Source organism: Gouania willdenowi, chromosome 24 (genome assembly GCF_900634775.1).
Source record: "Gouania willdenowi chromosome 24, fGouWil2.1, whole genome shotgun sequence".
In the NCBI taxonomy this organism is placed as follows: domain Eukaryota; kingdom Metazoa; phylum Chordata; class Actinopteri; order Blenniiformes; family Gobiesocidae; genus Gouania; species Gouania willdenowi.
This window is the reverse complement of record NC_041066.1, coordinates 20,618,889-20,634,503: the sequence shown is the minus strand read 5'-3', so window position 1 is coordinate 20,634,503 and position 15,615 is coordinate 20,618,889. Positions and strand designations below refer to the sequence as shown.

At 34.1% G+C, this 15,615-nt stretch overlaps 1 protein-coding gene across 1 annotated transcript in view; it reads left to right on the top strand.

Moving 5' to 3' along the window:
* The window catches only part of ppp2r5a (protein phosphatase 2, regulatory subunit B', alpha isoform), a 42,484-nt gene that overhangs the window by 7,190 nt on the left and 19,679 nt on the right, over positions 1-15,615 (top strand). Inside the window, exon 2 of the mRNA XM_028439438.1 lies at positions 12,031-12,227. Coding sequence (XP_028295239.1) covers positions 12,031-12,227 — 197 coding nt within the window. The remainder of the gene's footprint in view (positions 1-12,030; positions 12,228-15,615) is intronic.

Below are 15,615 nucleotides of genomic sequence, written 5' to 3'. Positions count from 1 at the left end.
ATCAAAAGATGAGTCATTCAGGAACCAACATAGTTGCCATGGCAGCCAGAAGCCTTGATAGCAAGCTAAGCGGATGTTTAACTTTCCAAATACAAGACGTTTCGTCTTAGGTTAATGTTTTAATGTAACGTGCACTTGAACTTTACATTCAATAACCTATTGTTTTAGTGTTTAATCATCCAGAGCTTTAATACACTGTAATGATGATGTAGGTGGCACATAACACTGATTTCCATTTTCGTGACTTGTTCCCACACAGTGTAAAGAGGACATTGTGTACCTGGTTTTTAGGCCATTTAAAGACCTGACTACGATAACGTAAATCTTCTCTTATTCTTCAGTTTGCTCCATGTAACCTAGTTAAGTCTCAAAGTAAAGTTGAATCAATTTAATCACAATGCTTTCAAGTGAAATGGACTGCATTCCTGTCAGAGATGAATATTTTGATGGAAATGTCTTCAAATTTCTTGTTTCCACTCGGTCACCATATTTTTTAGCCTTTCATCCTACAACAGGTGAAATATAAGAGGCCAGTAGGTGAAAGATAGATACAATATGTGTTTCCATTACCCTTGGAAATCTGAATAGCGCAATAAAAACTGGTAATGGAAACACCTGAATTAAAAAAAAAACACAAATATCGCAAAAAAGTTTCTGCGCTTTCTTGAGGAGGTTTTTCAGATCTTTCGATATTGAAATGTGTGGCAAAAGCACTATGGAAGCGCTTTTTCCGCAATTACACGTCACAGGACGTGACGTACCTGGTCACATGACCACTTCTCTCCAAGAAAACATGGCGTAGTACGTGTAGACAGACATTTCTTAGCATTATACTGTAAGATTATTCCTACTACATTAGACAGCAAACAACTAGGGAATGCAGAGTGTTATGAGGTTTGTTGCAGCAAAGTTTCGCGGGATGAGATTTCACGGGAGTTACGAGGCTCCTGTCCTAAGTAACCTTCAATGGAAAGGCAATCAAAGTACTTTAGAAATATTGCTTTTATTTTGTGAAAAACTGAAACGGAAACACAGCTAATGAATGGTATCACCTTTTTGTTTTCTTTGAGGTCTAAGGTGGGCAACAAAATTTCCCACAGTAGTATCTCTACTTGTCCAACAGCTGTTAGGGTCTTATGTAAAGTGTGAGTTAATGTAGCTTTGAATGGGCTCTGTTTTGATGAAATAGGAAGTTTTCTTGCTTGTTAATAAAGCTAGATATATTTTGGCCGCACCTCAAATCCTGTAAAAAGAAAAAGCCTGTCAGTGCATTTCCTTTGGATCATTTTCACCCACCACCTACACATCAAAATACAGCCTTGAGTTGTGGAGCAGCTAGAAAAGCCTGGGAGGATCAAGAAGTGAAAGGTTAATGTTGTGTAAGATGACTATATATGACCTGTTTAATCTCTAAACATGTTGCTACAAGCCATGACATTTATTGTAGGAAAGTGGTCCTCCCTCTTTAGTTGTTCTCAGTTACTTATTCAGTTTGCGTGGCCGTCTTACTGTTACTTACTGCTGTCATGAGCTAATCACCAATCAGCGTCTTTGTTCTAACCAGATTAACGGGGCCTCCTGACCTCCGTGTGTCCGCAGGGGCTTGATTCACATTTCTTTTATTATTTTACCTTTTTTTTTTTTTAACATTTAAGATATATTCAATCTACATTAAAAGAGTAGATATGCAAGGGGTAGATGGGTTGAATTAAGACAACACATAAAGACAATACACTTATATTTCCTATCTTTGAGCATTGCCCATTTTTAAACTGTAACCACTGCTGTTGGTATCTGCTTTTTTAGGTTTGTTATTGAGCCTGATTCAAGACAAATCTACTAATAATCCACATATATCTTGATTCAAACAAATCTGGTTTTTATCTTTTTTTGTCATTTTATCACTTTCAAAGACTCTTGGAAATTGTAATACTATTGTAATATGTTTTTTCATTGCAATCATTGCTTCTATGTTTTATTCCAAGATTGACGTAGTGTTCAATGCTCTCTGCTTTAACAATAGTTCAGCAATGTCATAAAACTCATGTCCTGTATTGGCTTATTGATTAGCGAGTGTCCCACACACACGGTTTCCATCATCTCTGCCAGCAGATGGCAGATCCATATAGAATTTTCTGGGCATCAAATAGACCGATCCATGGAAAGATTTGTTTGTTTGGCATTTGTCAGTTATGTGCTCTTTCACAAAGTAAGATTCGTTTTTAATTTTTAGTAATAAAAAAACTTGTATTATGTTTCAATGTATATTCTCTGCAAGCTGGAGATTTAGGCTTTATTATGGTGGGCTTCAATAATGAAATGTTTTAATTCTCATTAAATGTTTATTAAGGTTGTCCCGATCCGATATCAGCAAAAAAACATCAGATCATATCGGCCTACATCTCAAATTTCTGATATAATTTATCTAGTTTTTTATTTGATATATTAATGTTTTTTTTTTTTCTAGTCTTCTGTTTTTGTTTTTTAAATTTTATTCAATCATAGAATATTCTTGAGTTATAAGTTTGTTTTTCTCATACCTACTGTTGCTAACGAGAGTTCTCTAAGTAATATCGCTTGATCAAGCCTTTTCTAACATTCCACACTACAAAATTAATATATAATAAAAGTATGATTTGTGCTGATATCGTGTGTCAGATCAATATTGGTATTGACCAATTGTTGCTATATTGGTATCGGTATATTGAAAAAGTTAGATCGCTACACCCCCTATTGTTGATATGCTGATATGATGCATGCACTGCTCTATTCTACTGTTGTATTTCAGCGTATTAATTAATAGATAGTTGTCTTTAATACCTGGACTGATGATAATGTTTATCCAAGAAGCAAAAATTTGAATGAGATTTAAAATCAAAGTGGAAAAAACAGCACATTTTAAAATTTGAGAACTTTCAACTTAAGTTAATGGTCACAGTTGATTTTTGTGCACATGTATTATTATTTACATGCATTTTCTCTTTTTGATAATAAAGTAGACCTTTTCAAAGTAGAATTAATCCTCCATTTGTCCTTAACTTTGCTGTTATTGTATGCATATAGACGATGACCAGCCGAGTTCATCCATACCTGATATCATGTTTCTCATAATCATTAATATATTTTGGTTTATTGTTCTCACATACTCTTACATAGGAATGACAATAGTTATAATAATAACAGCTTGGGTGTATACAGTACAGTACTTCCTTTTATTAGAAGAAACTCATTGCCATAACAGAAACTATATTTACAACAGAGTCACACTCAGATCTATGGCTGCCATTTTACACTAACTGCCCTTCTCACCACCAACAAATTCATTCACACCATCACATTTATACAGTTTTTTTTTAATGCCACTTTTGTCAATTGTTGAATAATGACATAGGGACAGAAGGAACTAACCAACTTTTTACAAGTTCAGATCGGCGTTTAAATTTGGCATTACAGTGTTGCATAATTTGAAATTTGATAAAGTCTCTAGCACTTGCTATCTTTCCAATTCGTGTCTTTTCTGTTTCTGTACAGTATGAGTGGAACTTCTGTACTGGCAGCTTGAGAGGAGAAATGGTGTGAGCACACTTTTTAATTATGAGGCATCCATAAGCAATGCTATGAAGTCAGATCTCAAGAGTTTTGAGGCAGAAGTTGGAATGTGTTTGGCGTGCTAGGCTAGTTTGTTCAATCTCTACATGCACATGCTTAGTTCTCTCGTGCGTAGGGCTGTGCAATATATCGAGATTCAAGATATATCAAGATTTCTATTTTGGTGATATAGAAAATGATAATATACTAAATATACTAATTTTCGGAGTCGCTGTTTTTGTTACTTTTCAGAACAGCATGAAAATCACAAGAGGGAGAAAAAGCCAAAAGCGTCATAATATTGTGCAGCCGTTTGTTTATAAATGGGCCTGTGTCACATTTCACATCAGCAGTTTTAACCCAGAATTGTCTTTCTGGTTAGACTTTATTTGAAATAAAAATATCAGGTTTAATATTGTATATCGCAATTTTGAGAAAAAATGTTGAGATATAAGTTTTGGTCCATATCGCCCAGCCCGAGTCGTACCTCCCTGAGGAAGTAGATACACCTGTAGGAACTCCTTTCTTAAAGCCTGGACATTGTACAGATCTGAGAAAAACTAAATTAGATTTATCTACTGCAAAGTCTCTCTGACTGACAGTGAGTGGTTTAGGACAATACACATTTTAGAGTGGAGTCTAATATGCCTACATTTGCAATGAATAAATGGAAGGCTTGATGCAGTACATTACCTTGAACATGGTGCACTAGCACACGTGTTTACTAGGTTTTGATGTTTAGTTAGGCAAAGGAATGCCTGTGAGAGAGTAACTGATTAAACCACTGAAGTTGGGTAAACAAAACTATTAACCTCAAATGGTTCTCATTATTTTGCCATCCTTTACCGTCCTGATTGTCTGCTGCTTTAAGGTTCTAGGCAGCACAGCTTTTTCATTTATCTCAGTCTTATTAAGCATGATTTTAGTTGTTATGCTGCAAAGAAGTGGAACAAACTGCCAGCAGAACCGAAGTCAGCATCACGTGAACATTTTTAAATCCACGTTAAAGGCACTTTTTCTCTCTCTGTATAACTGAGAGGGAGATTTTTAATCATGTTATTGTTTTTATTTCATGTTTTCACTGCTGATTTTAATGTTCTTATTGATTTTTAAGCTGTTGATTTTTTTTTTTGATCATGTAAAGCACTTTGAACTCCTTTATATATGAAATGCCCTATCCTATACAAATACATTAGCCTTGCCTTGATAAAGGCTGGGTAGGCCTTTTTTCTACACCTTTGTGTATTTACAGAATTGTTCACACCCGAGGCCCCAAATACCTGAGATAAAGGAAAGAAAATTTTTCTGCATGCTTTTGATGCTTCTCATTCTATCTATCTATCATAAATATTTACTGCCATGACAGGGAAAACGAACAAAGACAACTTAAATAAAAAATGGTTAACTTGGTTTTGTATCTAACCACATGTTCTGGAGTTTATTTATGCAAATTCATCTTATTTATTCATTTTTTTGGTACCCAAAATGTGTGTTCATTTTAAAGTTAGATTGTATTTATTCTGAATAAATTCCACTAAGTCAAAATGAATTGTTGATTTTATTAATGTTTAAGCCAAGGCAAATTTATTTGTATTGCACATTTCATACACAAGGCAATTCAATGTACTTTACGTGATCAAAAAATGCAACAGAAAGCATTTAACATTTCAATCAACAATAAAAACATTTAAAATCAGCAGTAAAAACTTTAAATCAACAATATTAATAAAAATCTCTCAGTTAAGCCCAGTAGAGAACAATTAAATGTTGACTAACATGGTATTAAAGTGTTAATAAGGATTTTCTTTTTAAATTCAGTATTTAATTGCTGAATTTCCAAATTTCCAGTTTGTAGGTTTCATTTAAAGTTTGAGATTGTTTAATCTGCCTTTGAAGCTTCCTGTGTTTTGCCGTCATCGTTTCAATAAGTAGTCCAAACAAAAGTGACCCTCACCATACACCATACACGTGGTACCAGCTTATCCAACCAGTTCAGCAGCAGCAGCAGCAGCAGCGTGACCTGTGTGACATCGCTCATATTATTGCATTGACATTCACACATTTCTTTAAATGTTTATTTTTAGTGTTGAAGATTTGGTGTATGGGTTGTGGTATGTTAAATATAATATAAGATATATTTTTAAAAAGGGAGGTGGATTTTTGTGAAATATGACATACTGTATTTGTTAGAAATGTTACATGCTTTAATACGATTAGATAACAGTAGTTTGTTAGTAGCTAGTAGATAAATAGATGGATTTATTCTAGACTTGGGGTTCATAAAAACCATACAAACAAAAATAAAGGTAAAATAGGAAGATGACCATTTTCTATTAAATTGATTGAGAATGCATAAATTAATAGAAGTGTTGCACGTTGAAACTTAAACATTTCCTACTTGTTAAAGTTACTGCTAGTCTTCCTTATTATCTCGCCCTCTTATTATAGTGAAACTGTGAACATTTAGTAGTTAAAAAGTGCTTTTCTATCTGGTAGCCAGTTGGACTATTCAGTCCCTATGAAGTAGCTCAGTTTCAGTAGGGTTGGTCTGCGTCGTGCTACAGTTGTCTCCACCAGTAAACAGCAGACCATATTCAATTATAGAATTATAGAATAAGACCTTCTTAAAGCATTTGAAAAGGTGAGTGTTTTGTAAGCTGGTGGTTAATGTGTATATTAAGCACAAATCATGCTTGATCTGTCTGTACCTAAAACAATCGACGTCACTGACCTTAATCTTTCTCCTCGTACAGTGGAAGTGGAATTTCTGATGTAAAAGTTCAGTTTTGTAGCAATTATTTATATTATTGATGATTCCATTTGTAAATGTCTTAATATTTCATTTTATCCAATGGTTATTTATTGTCACTATAATAGCATGATGGTAAAATATGCAACTTGCATTAGACCTAAAATATTTTGGCTACTTCTTTTGTAATGTCACATAAAAATATAAATCACAGAAGGCGTTTTTTAACAAATAAAATAATTCCAATTGTTATTTTTTCAAACTAAAAAAGTCGGCAAATCTGTGGCTGTTTTGGAGGTCACCTGACCCGCATCTGTTTGTTTTGGTTTCTTTCTGCTTGACAGCAGTTTGATGTACTGTTGATACCACAAGGACAGGTACTGGTGAAAAGTCATAGACAAGTCAATTAGAGGTGGTAGGGGGAATAAAATTGATAATCTATTAATTGTTATTTTATTGACCACGATGAATCACTTCTTTTTTTAAAAACATTTAAAAAAAAATAATTATATTGCAACATACAAGGCACACAAATACCGTATGTACATGATACAGGACATACACAGTACAATAAGACAGTAGGTGAGGAGTAGATATATATGCATTTACAGTGTGTGTGTGTTTTTCTAATGAAAATATAAATTTACCTTTACCCTGTTGTTTTAAACAGTGGTTTCCAATCTTTTTTGTTCCGTGTTCCTGCTTTACCCCCTTTTTATATTATAAGTACCCTCTCCATTATTTCATATGCATTCATTTGTGGAACAGTGGGCTTTCCTAAACCCCTAAATGTGTCTCCAACATTGGTTCCCTAAGGATCTACAAATTCAAAACAATGACTATAATTTAGAAAAAGTGGAATTTAGTGAAACTACTACTTTTATGTGATGACTTCATTAGCAGTTAAAAACAAATGTTCTTTGTAAAAATGTAGCATATTATTGTCTTCTATTGTCAGATGTGTGAAAAAAAGGCATTTACAGCAAAAATAATCCTGTTTCAATAAATTACCAGAAAACATAATATTTTTTTGAGCAATAGTACCGTTAGTTTGTGGTGAATGTCAACAAAAAAAAAATCGCCTAAAAAGTAACTAGTTTGGGAACAAATGGTCTAAAATTATTTAAGCTATGACAGCAAACAACATTAATTATGTTGACAATTTCAATATATTGTTATTGCAAGTCATTCCATGATAAAAGCTTCACAGAAAACAAATCAGGGATTTTCAATTTTTCATGTTTGATTGAACACATTGATTGATTACTAAAATAGTCATGAGTTCAGGCCTAGAGCCGTTTTTCCTGGAAAGTCTGCTTGTTTGGCCCCATGTGAACACCCAAACAACGTGTAGAGCGCATCTGAGAGGCAGATTCTACTCCAGATGAATACATAACGACTGACTGAGCAAAGCAAAAAAAACAAGACTATAAAACATTAAAAATGGCTCATATGCAGTAGAGCAGCAGTGAGGAGGGGCAGGCGACGCGTGTGTGGATGTTTGAAGAAACTCACCACAGTAACAAGGTTATTAGTAGGGGTGGACGATATGGACCAAAACCCATGCCTCAATATTTTTAACTTTATAAAGTTTTACCAGAAAGACAATTCTTGGTTAAATTTGCTGATGAAAAATGCTAGACAGGCACATTTATTAAACAGCTGCACAATATTTGCCACTTTTGGCTTTTTCTCCTATAAGGGAGAGCACGTGTGAGTGAGTTCTGTAGGGGAAGGTCTGTGTTAGAATGCAAAATATCTCAGAAATATGGAAAAATTGTAAAGGACACTTTTTGACTGTACTCTATGAATAATAATAAATACTATTATGATGTGATTTTTACTGTGTGATTATATAAATAGAAACACGTTTTAAAAAGATAGATTTATCTTGATATAGGTGATAGTCATTTCGCCAAAATAGAAAACACTCGAATACATATTTATTAATATGAAGATGCAAGTCACTGCCATGCTTCAACTCAGTTTTTTTATCCTCAATGTTTGCTGCTTAGAATCATATCCACACTGTACCATTTGATTTAGAGTGCATCCAATCATAAGCAGCTCAAAAACGATGGGGTTTCCTCTCAGTTTAGAGCGATTTCAAAAGGTCATTGTGAACACAAAACAAGCTAAGTCAAGGTGTTAATCACAAGTAGTTCTCTGCTAGGGGTGTGCATTGCCATGAATCTGACAATATGATATTATTCACGATTTGCGTTTCACGATATGATGTATCCCGATACTTAATACGATACACATTGCAATATATCACAATATATCACAATATCAATAATTAAAAATCTCACTTACAAGTAAAAAATGATATGAAATACAAATCATTTCATTTTTTTTTTACTTGTGAGAACAAGTAAATAGTAAATAACTGTAATTCAATTACCAACATCAAAAACAAGTGGTATATTTTTCAAACTGTCAAATTACATTTTTCAAAAAAAGTTAAGCTTTTGCTTCTACAACAGCTTCTGATTCTAAATTCTTAAATTTAAAGAAGTAACCACACATCTATGAAAGTGCCTTGTAATTTTTTTTTTACATTAAAGAATAAAAACAAAATACTGATACATTTTGAGAATTGTATTGCCTGACTGTTTAATAAATAGATATAGATAATTGTCATTCATACATATACACCATAGTAGAGATGTTCCGATACAACATTTTCACTTTCAATACGATACAGATATTGCAGCCTTGTGTAATGGCCGATAATGATATTGATCCGATATATCAGCACAAATCATACATACTTTTATTACTTATTTTGTAGTGTGGAATGTTAGAAAAGGCTTGATCAAGTGATGTTACTCAAACAGAGAATAGTCAACAATTCAAGTTCATTTTACTGTCAGTAATAGGGGTGGGTACCTCACGATACAATACAAAGCTCGCGATAACGATTATCTCATGCTATGACGATACTGCGATTATCAATATATTGGTCAGAAATCAATCTACGATAATCTATGACATAACAAGAAGAAAAAAAAAGATTAAGTGAAAACATACAATTTTTGTTTTATATTTCTGAAAGACAAATTGAAAAAGTGTCCAAGTGACACTATTTTAGTGCAACATTTCTGCAAATAAGTGTCAACATACCAATGTAAATGAACAAGTATCTCCAATAGTGCTTTCTGTAAACAAAAAATAGCATCTTAATTACCAGTGACACCCAAAGTCTTAACAATGGTGCTTTTCAGGAAATGCTATTTGTCTGTATCTGACCTGCCCATCAGAAAAGATGTCCCCTAACACTCGTCTTCCTCACACCACACACACTTCCGAAATGTGAGCCATTAATGCGTCACGATAGCCGCAGCACATCGAGGCCGCTGGGGCATCACAACCCTTTTATCTTTTTTTTTTTTCCTCCACCATTTTGGTATTCACTTTGCCCTTTAAGTGCAGAATGCTCTGAGATTCATACTTTGGAAAATTGGCATTAAGGCAAAGCATGGTACGGTTACACTGACATATTGAGTATTGGCTGAGCGGTGGAAGCAGCAGCACAGCTCAGTTGCATAAGCAGCTGTCAACACCAGTGGAACATTTTTTACTACGTGTGAAACTCATTGTGAATATTTTGGCTGTGCATGACTGTGTGCTCTCCCTGGGGTGATGCCTGTACAGTTACATAATAAACACTTCATCTCTCTCGGTGCTCTTTTCCCATGCTGCACGCTTTAAAAAATGGCTGTTTGTTTATTGAGGCTGATAAACTTTTTAAATGATGAATGAGAATTCGACTTTATATTTTAACAATTCAATCCTAATATTTATATTGTCATCAGGCTAATTAATGATGTAGAGAGACATCTTTTTCTTTTGTCTCCCTTGTTCCAGTATGTTTCTGCCTTTTCATTTGTCTTTAAGTGTACCTGTACAAGGGGAAATATGATATAAAATGTGTTTGTTTTACCAATTAACTAAATATGAGCACATTCATTTAAAAAAAAAAAAAAAAAAAAAACCATTGAAGGGCGTATTTTGCATGATTTTTATACCATGAGAAGCAGCTAAATTTGGCCAGATGACGAGTCGTGGATTTCAGTGCAGTGTTTCAATGTGCTCCAACTAGTGCTGGGCAATATGGACAAAATTAATGTTCAATTTATTTTTCTCAAAATATAAATATACTGATACTCAAGTCTGACCAGAAAGACAATTCTAGGTTAAAATTGATTATGCAAAACACCACACAGGCACATGTATTAACCAACAGCTGCACAATGTGTTTCACTTTAGCTTTTCCTCCTGTAAGAGACAGCACGTGTGAGTGAGTTTTGTAGTGTGGATTGTTTAGGTGAAGTTCTGGGTCTGTGCTTTTCAAGCTGTTCTGAGAAGTAGCAAAAGCAGCTACTCAGTTTCTATATCACCAAAACAGAAAACTTGATATATCTTTAATCTCGATACATTGCCCAGTTCTAGCACCAACCTGATTTCTCAGATTTTCTTTTTTTATTTAGGTTTTTGTAGCTTTTTCTCCGCATTTTCTTGAAAACACAAAGATGTGTGTTGGCGCTACTTCTTCTAACACGTATGAAGTTGTTATTTTGAGCTGTTTTTGCACATTGGAGCAGCCTCAGCTGTCGTATTTTCTCCACCTGGATGCTCTACAAGAACTTTTAAACTAAATGACCTGACTAAACCTGTAGTATTATATGATATTTGGATAGAGCTTGCAATTAAAATTCATTACTAATGTCCATGATTTAAAATAATAAGAATAATAAAATAAAGACTTGTAGTGTTTCCAAGTTTGGTCAACCTAAATAACTTTTTTTTTTTTTCCTGATAAACTTACAACACATTGATTTTGCCAGCATATAATGTTAATATGCTAATACATGGAGTGGCAACTCTATATAATAAAATCAATTATAGTGCTTTTCAAAAAACTTTAGGCTTTACATAGATCTCTTTATTTGACTATAAAGCTAGGACAAATGCATGACAATCTGAATTAGGTACTACAAGGATTGATTTTGGCATTCATTTGTGGAGTTTCTACAATAAAAAAAATAAATAATTACCCAAATATTGTTTCAATTTTAACATCTGTTTCACATTAAACGTGTAAAATATGTTTTGCTTTAATGCCTTAATGGAGACATTAAAGATGTTTCTCTGCCAACTGTTCATTTGTATAACCTGTGAACCATGGGGGTATCCGGTAGAGGAGGAGTTGTAAATCTAAGCAGTGCAGTTTTATTTCCAACTGTAATAATTAGCTTTTTGTTCTTTCTTACTGCACATGTGGGCTGCAACAGAACATCACTGTACAGTATGTCACTACATGTGTGGATGGCTGCCAAAGGCTGTTTATAGCTTAGCTGAGGTCAACTTTGACAGCTCTTAATAACCCGAACACACTGGCTGCCTAATCCATAAAAGGCTTTGCAATTAAAGCTGTGACTGAGTTCTCCCTGTGTGAGCCTTGTCTATCAGAAATCCTCACACATTTAGTTCAATGGATAGTGACGAATAGGGGTCATTGAATTAATTTCACAAATGGGAAAACTCCTACATGTAAAAAGTTAAACGCATTAGTCCTTGATCAAAGTTTTTCTACAATTTTTGTTTATTCCTGACTTGTTTCCTTATCTTCAATATTGTTGTTTGGACTATATCACGATTGCATTCTATTCCCTTGTGTGTTTTCTCAGATGCCCCCTCTACAGAGCAGCAGGAACTGTTTACCCAGAAACTCCAGCAGTGCTGTATACTGTTTGACTTCTTCGACTCTGTGTTAGACCTGAAAAGCAAGGAAATCAAGAGGGCCACACTGAATGAACTCGTGGAATACGTCTCCACCAACAGAGGTGTTCTGCAGGAGTCTACGTACCCGGAGATCACAAACATGGTGAGGATGGTTCCAGGCTTTAACGTCATTCTTTGCTTCTCAAACATTAACTGATTTTAACAGCTGAAGGTGCTCCTGTATTGTCAAGTCGATCTTAATTTTGTGCTGTTTTTGAAACAAACTAATTTTTCATTAGTTGTTGTTTCCTGGACTTTACGCAAGGAACCAGATCTTCAATTACTTTTTTCTTCGTATTCAAAGTATTGTTTGTAGGTTGATGCATCAGCTTAGGTGAAAAATCTCAAGAGGAAAATACACAATACAAGGACAATTAGACAACCATTCCATCCTTGAAATCAGATTTTGCTTATAAACTTTAATGTAGTATTACACAAGTATTACATTTTATTTCACAGTTTTAAATCAGTGCCATTTTTTTTCTTAACAAGGTTTTCCACTTCCAATCTTAATCAATTATATTAAAATATTGGTATTTTACTTGCATTTTAACAACCACATTTTTATGTATAGTGTTTAATTCTCAAGCCTTAAAGGAACAAATCAAATATTTATTATCATTCTTTTTAACCTCATGTTTTTAACATAACCAGATTGTTAAAAGTGAACTTACTATACTTTAACCCAGGTATTTTTAAACCACAGCATTTTTAAGCAAAGTAGATCATTTCCAAACTACTATATTAAAAAACTTCTTTTAACCATTTTATCTTAACTTATTTGTATTTCACATTAACCAAATCTAGTTTTAACTACACGGTTAACATTGGCACTTGAAATAAGGTTAATAAATCTTTCAATTAAACAAGTACCGTACATCACATGTGTCAAACTCCAAATTTGGCCAGCAGTAGAAAACAATTACAGCGAAAAACATGAACCATTGTGTAAATTAAACTCAAAAACACTCCTGGTGCTTATATCGCATGATTGCAGTAATTTTCAACATTAAACTGTCAAAATTCTTACAAAATCCTTACATTTTCCTCAAGTTATTATATAATATTCCCCTTTATTAAATAGAAAGTGGCCATTAAATCTTGGAATTTTAAAGTGAAGATTCTTTTGGAACTGATATGTCAGTTATTGCTTGGATATTGTCGTTCTCACATTTTTTGTATATATGTAGAAGTGCAAACCAGGGCACAATAATGTTGAAATTACTTGTTTCCCCACATAAAATCTGTGGCCCTCTTGAGATCCAACTGCTCCATATTTGGTCCCTGAACTAAAATTAGTTTAACACCCCTGCTGTACATCAAACCTAATAAACATTCCTTGAATTGCCTTTTAAACAATTAAGAATTTACCAAACTTTACAAATAAATGAACAAAAATGCATCCAACTTGAGAGCCCGTGCTAAATAATGTTTAAGTCCAAGTTTCCTGATTACTTTTGAATGAATTGTCCAAGCAACAGAAGTTTATATAAAACCCATGTCTATATATCGAGGTTCTTACCAACCGTTCATCCAAACATTTAAAGACTCTTTCACATTAAAGTTCAGTCCCAGTTGAAGGTAAATAACTATTTCCACTGTAGCTGCTAAACAAGCTCTGCCATTACCCCCAGTTCACCCAGTGACAGGTTAGTATCATTAAAAGATACAGGTGTGCACACTTACAAGTGGGAGGGGCTTCCATCTGGCTCCTCCCCCTGCTTAGCAGAGAGGGAGGGAGCTAGCTTACAGGCAGTTTGGCAGAACAATGTATATTTGAAGAATCTTTAACAAAATCAGGACTGAGTCTAGTCAGGAGCACATGGAGGTCATGTTGCCATTTTAGTGCAAAACCCCTTAATTCACATGGCATGTATTTAAGTCTCAAAGGCCACATTGTAACGACAGGAAGAGGCCAATAATTTCACTGATTTAATCAAACTGCTGGCTTCTGTTTCTCACGTGCAGCCTCTCACTCTCCTATCAACTGCATTGAAAGTTGTATTTATTAAACTTGAAATAAAGTTGCTTCCTTATCTGACATTGTTATCAGAAGAGCTCTGATTAAGTCCAATCAGTGAAACAAGAACCTCAAAAAGTATTGCAATAGACAAGTGATTCTGTCAGTTCTAGCAGTCAATAGAAATTTTAGCTGGGTCATTAATGTCATTTCAACAAATGGCTTACGCTCTTCAGTCTCAAAAAATTCTGATATTTTTACCATTGTTCCTTAACTATCCAATAGCCACACTGTAAATTTTTAGTTTGATCAGATAAATACATTTTGAGATATGGACCATTTACTAAGGGGGATATTGGTGATGTTCGCTCTTCCTTATTTTCTTTCCATTTTCAGCTTCCAAAATCTCAGGAACTAAATCCCATAGGAAACAGAAATTTGGTAAAGTAATACAGCTCCACCTACTCTCTTAGAATATAAAAAAATATCTGCTATACATCCTATCTGGTGGACATGCCAGCTCCTCAAATTTGGGAAAAAGTTTGTCAGGGTTTTGTGCCTTCCAATATGTGCGAGTGGTGAAATAAACTCTAATAAAAATGAAGAAGCAGCATAAAGAAAAATAGTTTTACATCCCAAGAAAGAGTAATCTTTATATTATAAATTAAAACAGAGACAAGATTATTTATTATATTCCCATAAGCATTTATGGCCAATGAACATAGTAAAAAAAAAAGAATTATTTTTTCAGATTTGAAGAGCCCGTTACCCAAGAACCAATGCATTTATGTGTCTAATCATTAGTGCTGTAAACAGTCTGTGTACATAGCTCAAAGCTTATCAAATTACAGGGAGCTGAGGCAAATGCAAAGTTGTTTACTGATGGCACATTTTCCGATATGATGTAGTTCCTGATAAGCAGAAAATTGAAGAAAAATATGGACTCGTGAAAATCGACACATACTCCCCCTCACTAAATTGGCCATATCTCAAAAACTGTTAATTCGATAAAACTAAAAATGTACAGTTTGCTTATCGAATAATGAATGAACAATTGGTAAAAAATTTTGAGACTGTCCTGAAAATTTGTTGGAATGACTCAGCTAGTTGTTCTGGTTCTATGTATGCAGTTTTCCGTCTGAGAACAGGAAGTCAAAGCACTAACTTTGTTTAGCTTCAAATGTTATTGCACTGACTGCTGTAAGACAAATAGCATATCTCACAGTCATTCTCACACAAGTGAATGATTGGTGTTTGCAGGAGGTCCGTGCGATCCAGAATCTTCTCCTTAGTCTTCCATATTATTGTGTTTTATACATTCAAATAAAATAACCTCATTAGAAAAATGTCATCTTTATTTTGGTTTTTAATGATGTGTACTTCCTCTGGTAGCAGAAAATGATCAACTAAACTCTCTAATTACAAGTACAACCATCAGCCCTCATCACAGCAAACTTTTAATGAAGTTCTTGCTTTTTTTTAAAAACATAATTTAGTGTAATTATTTTTGAAGCAAGCAGGACATGAGTAT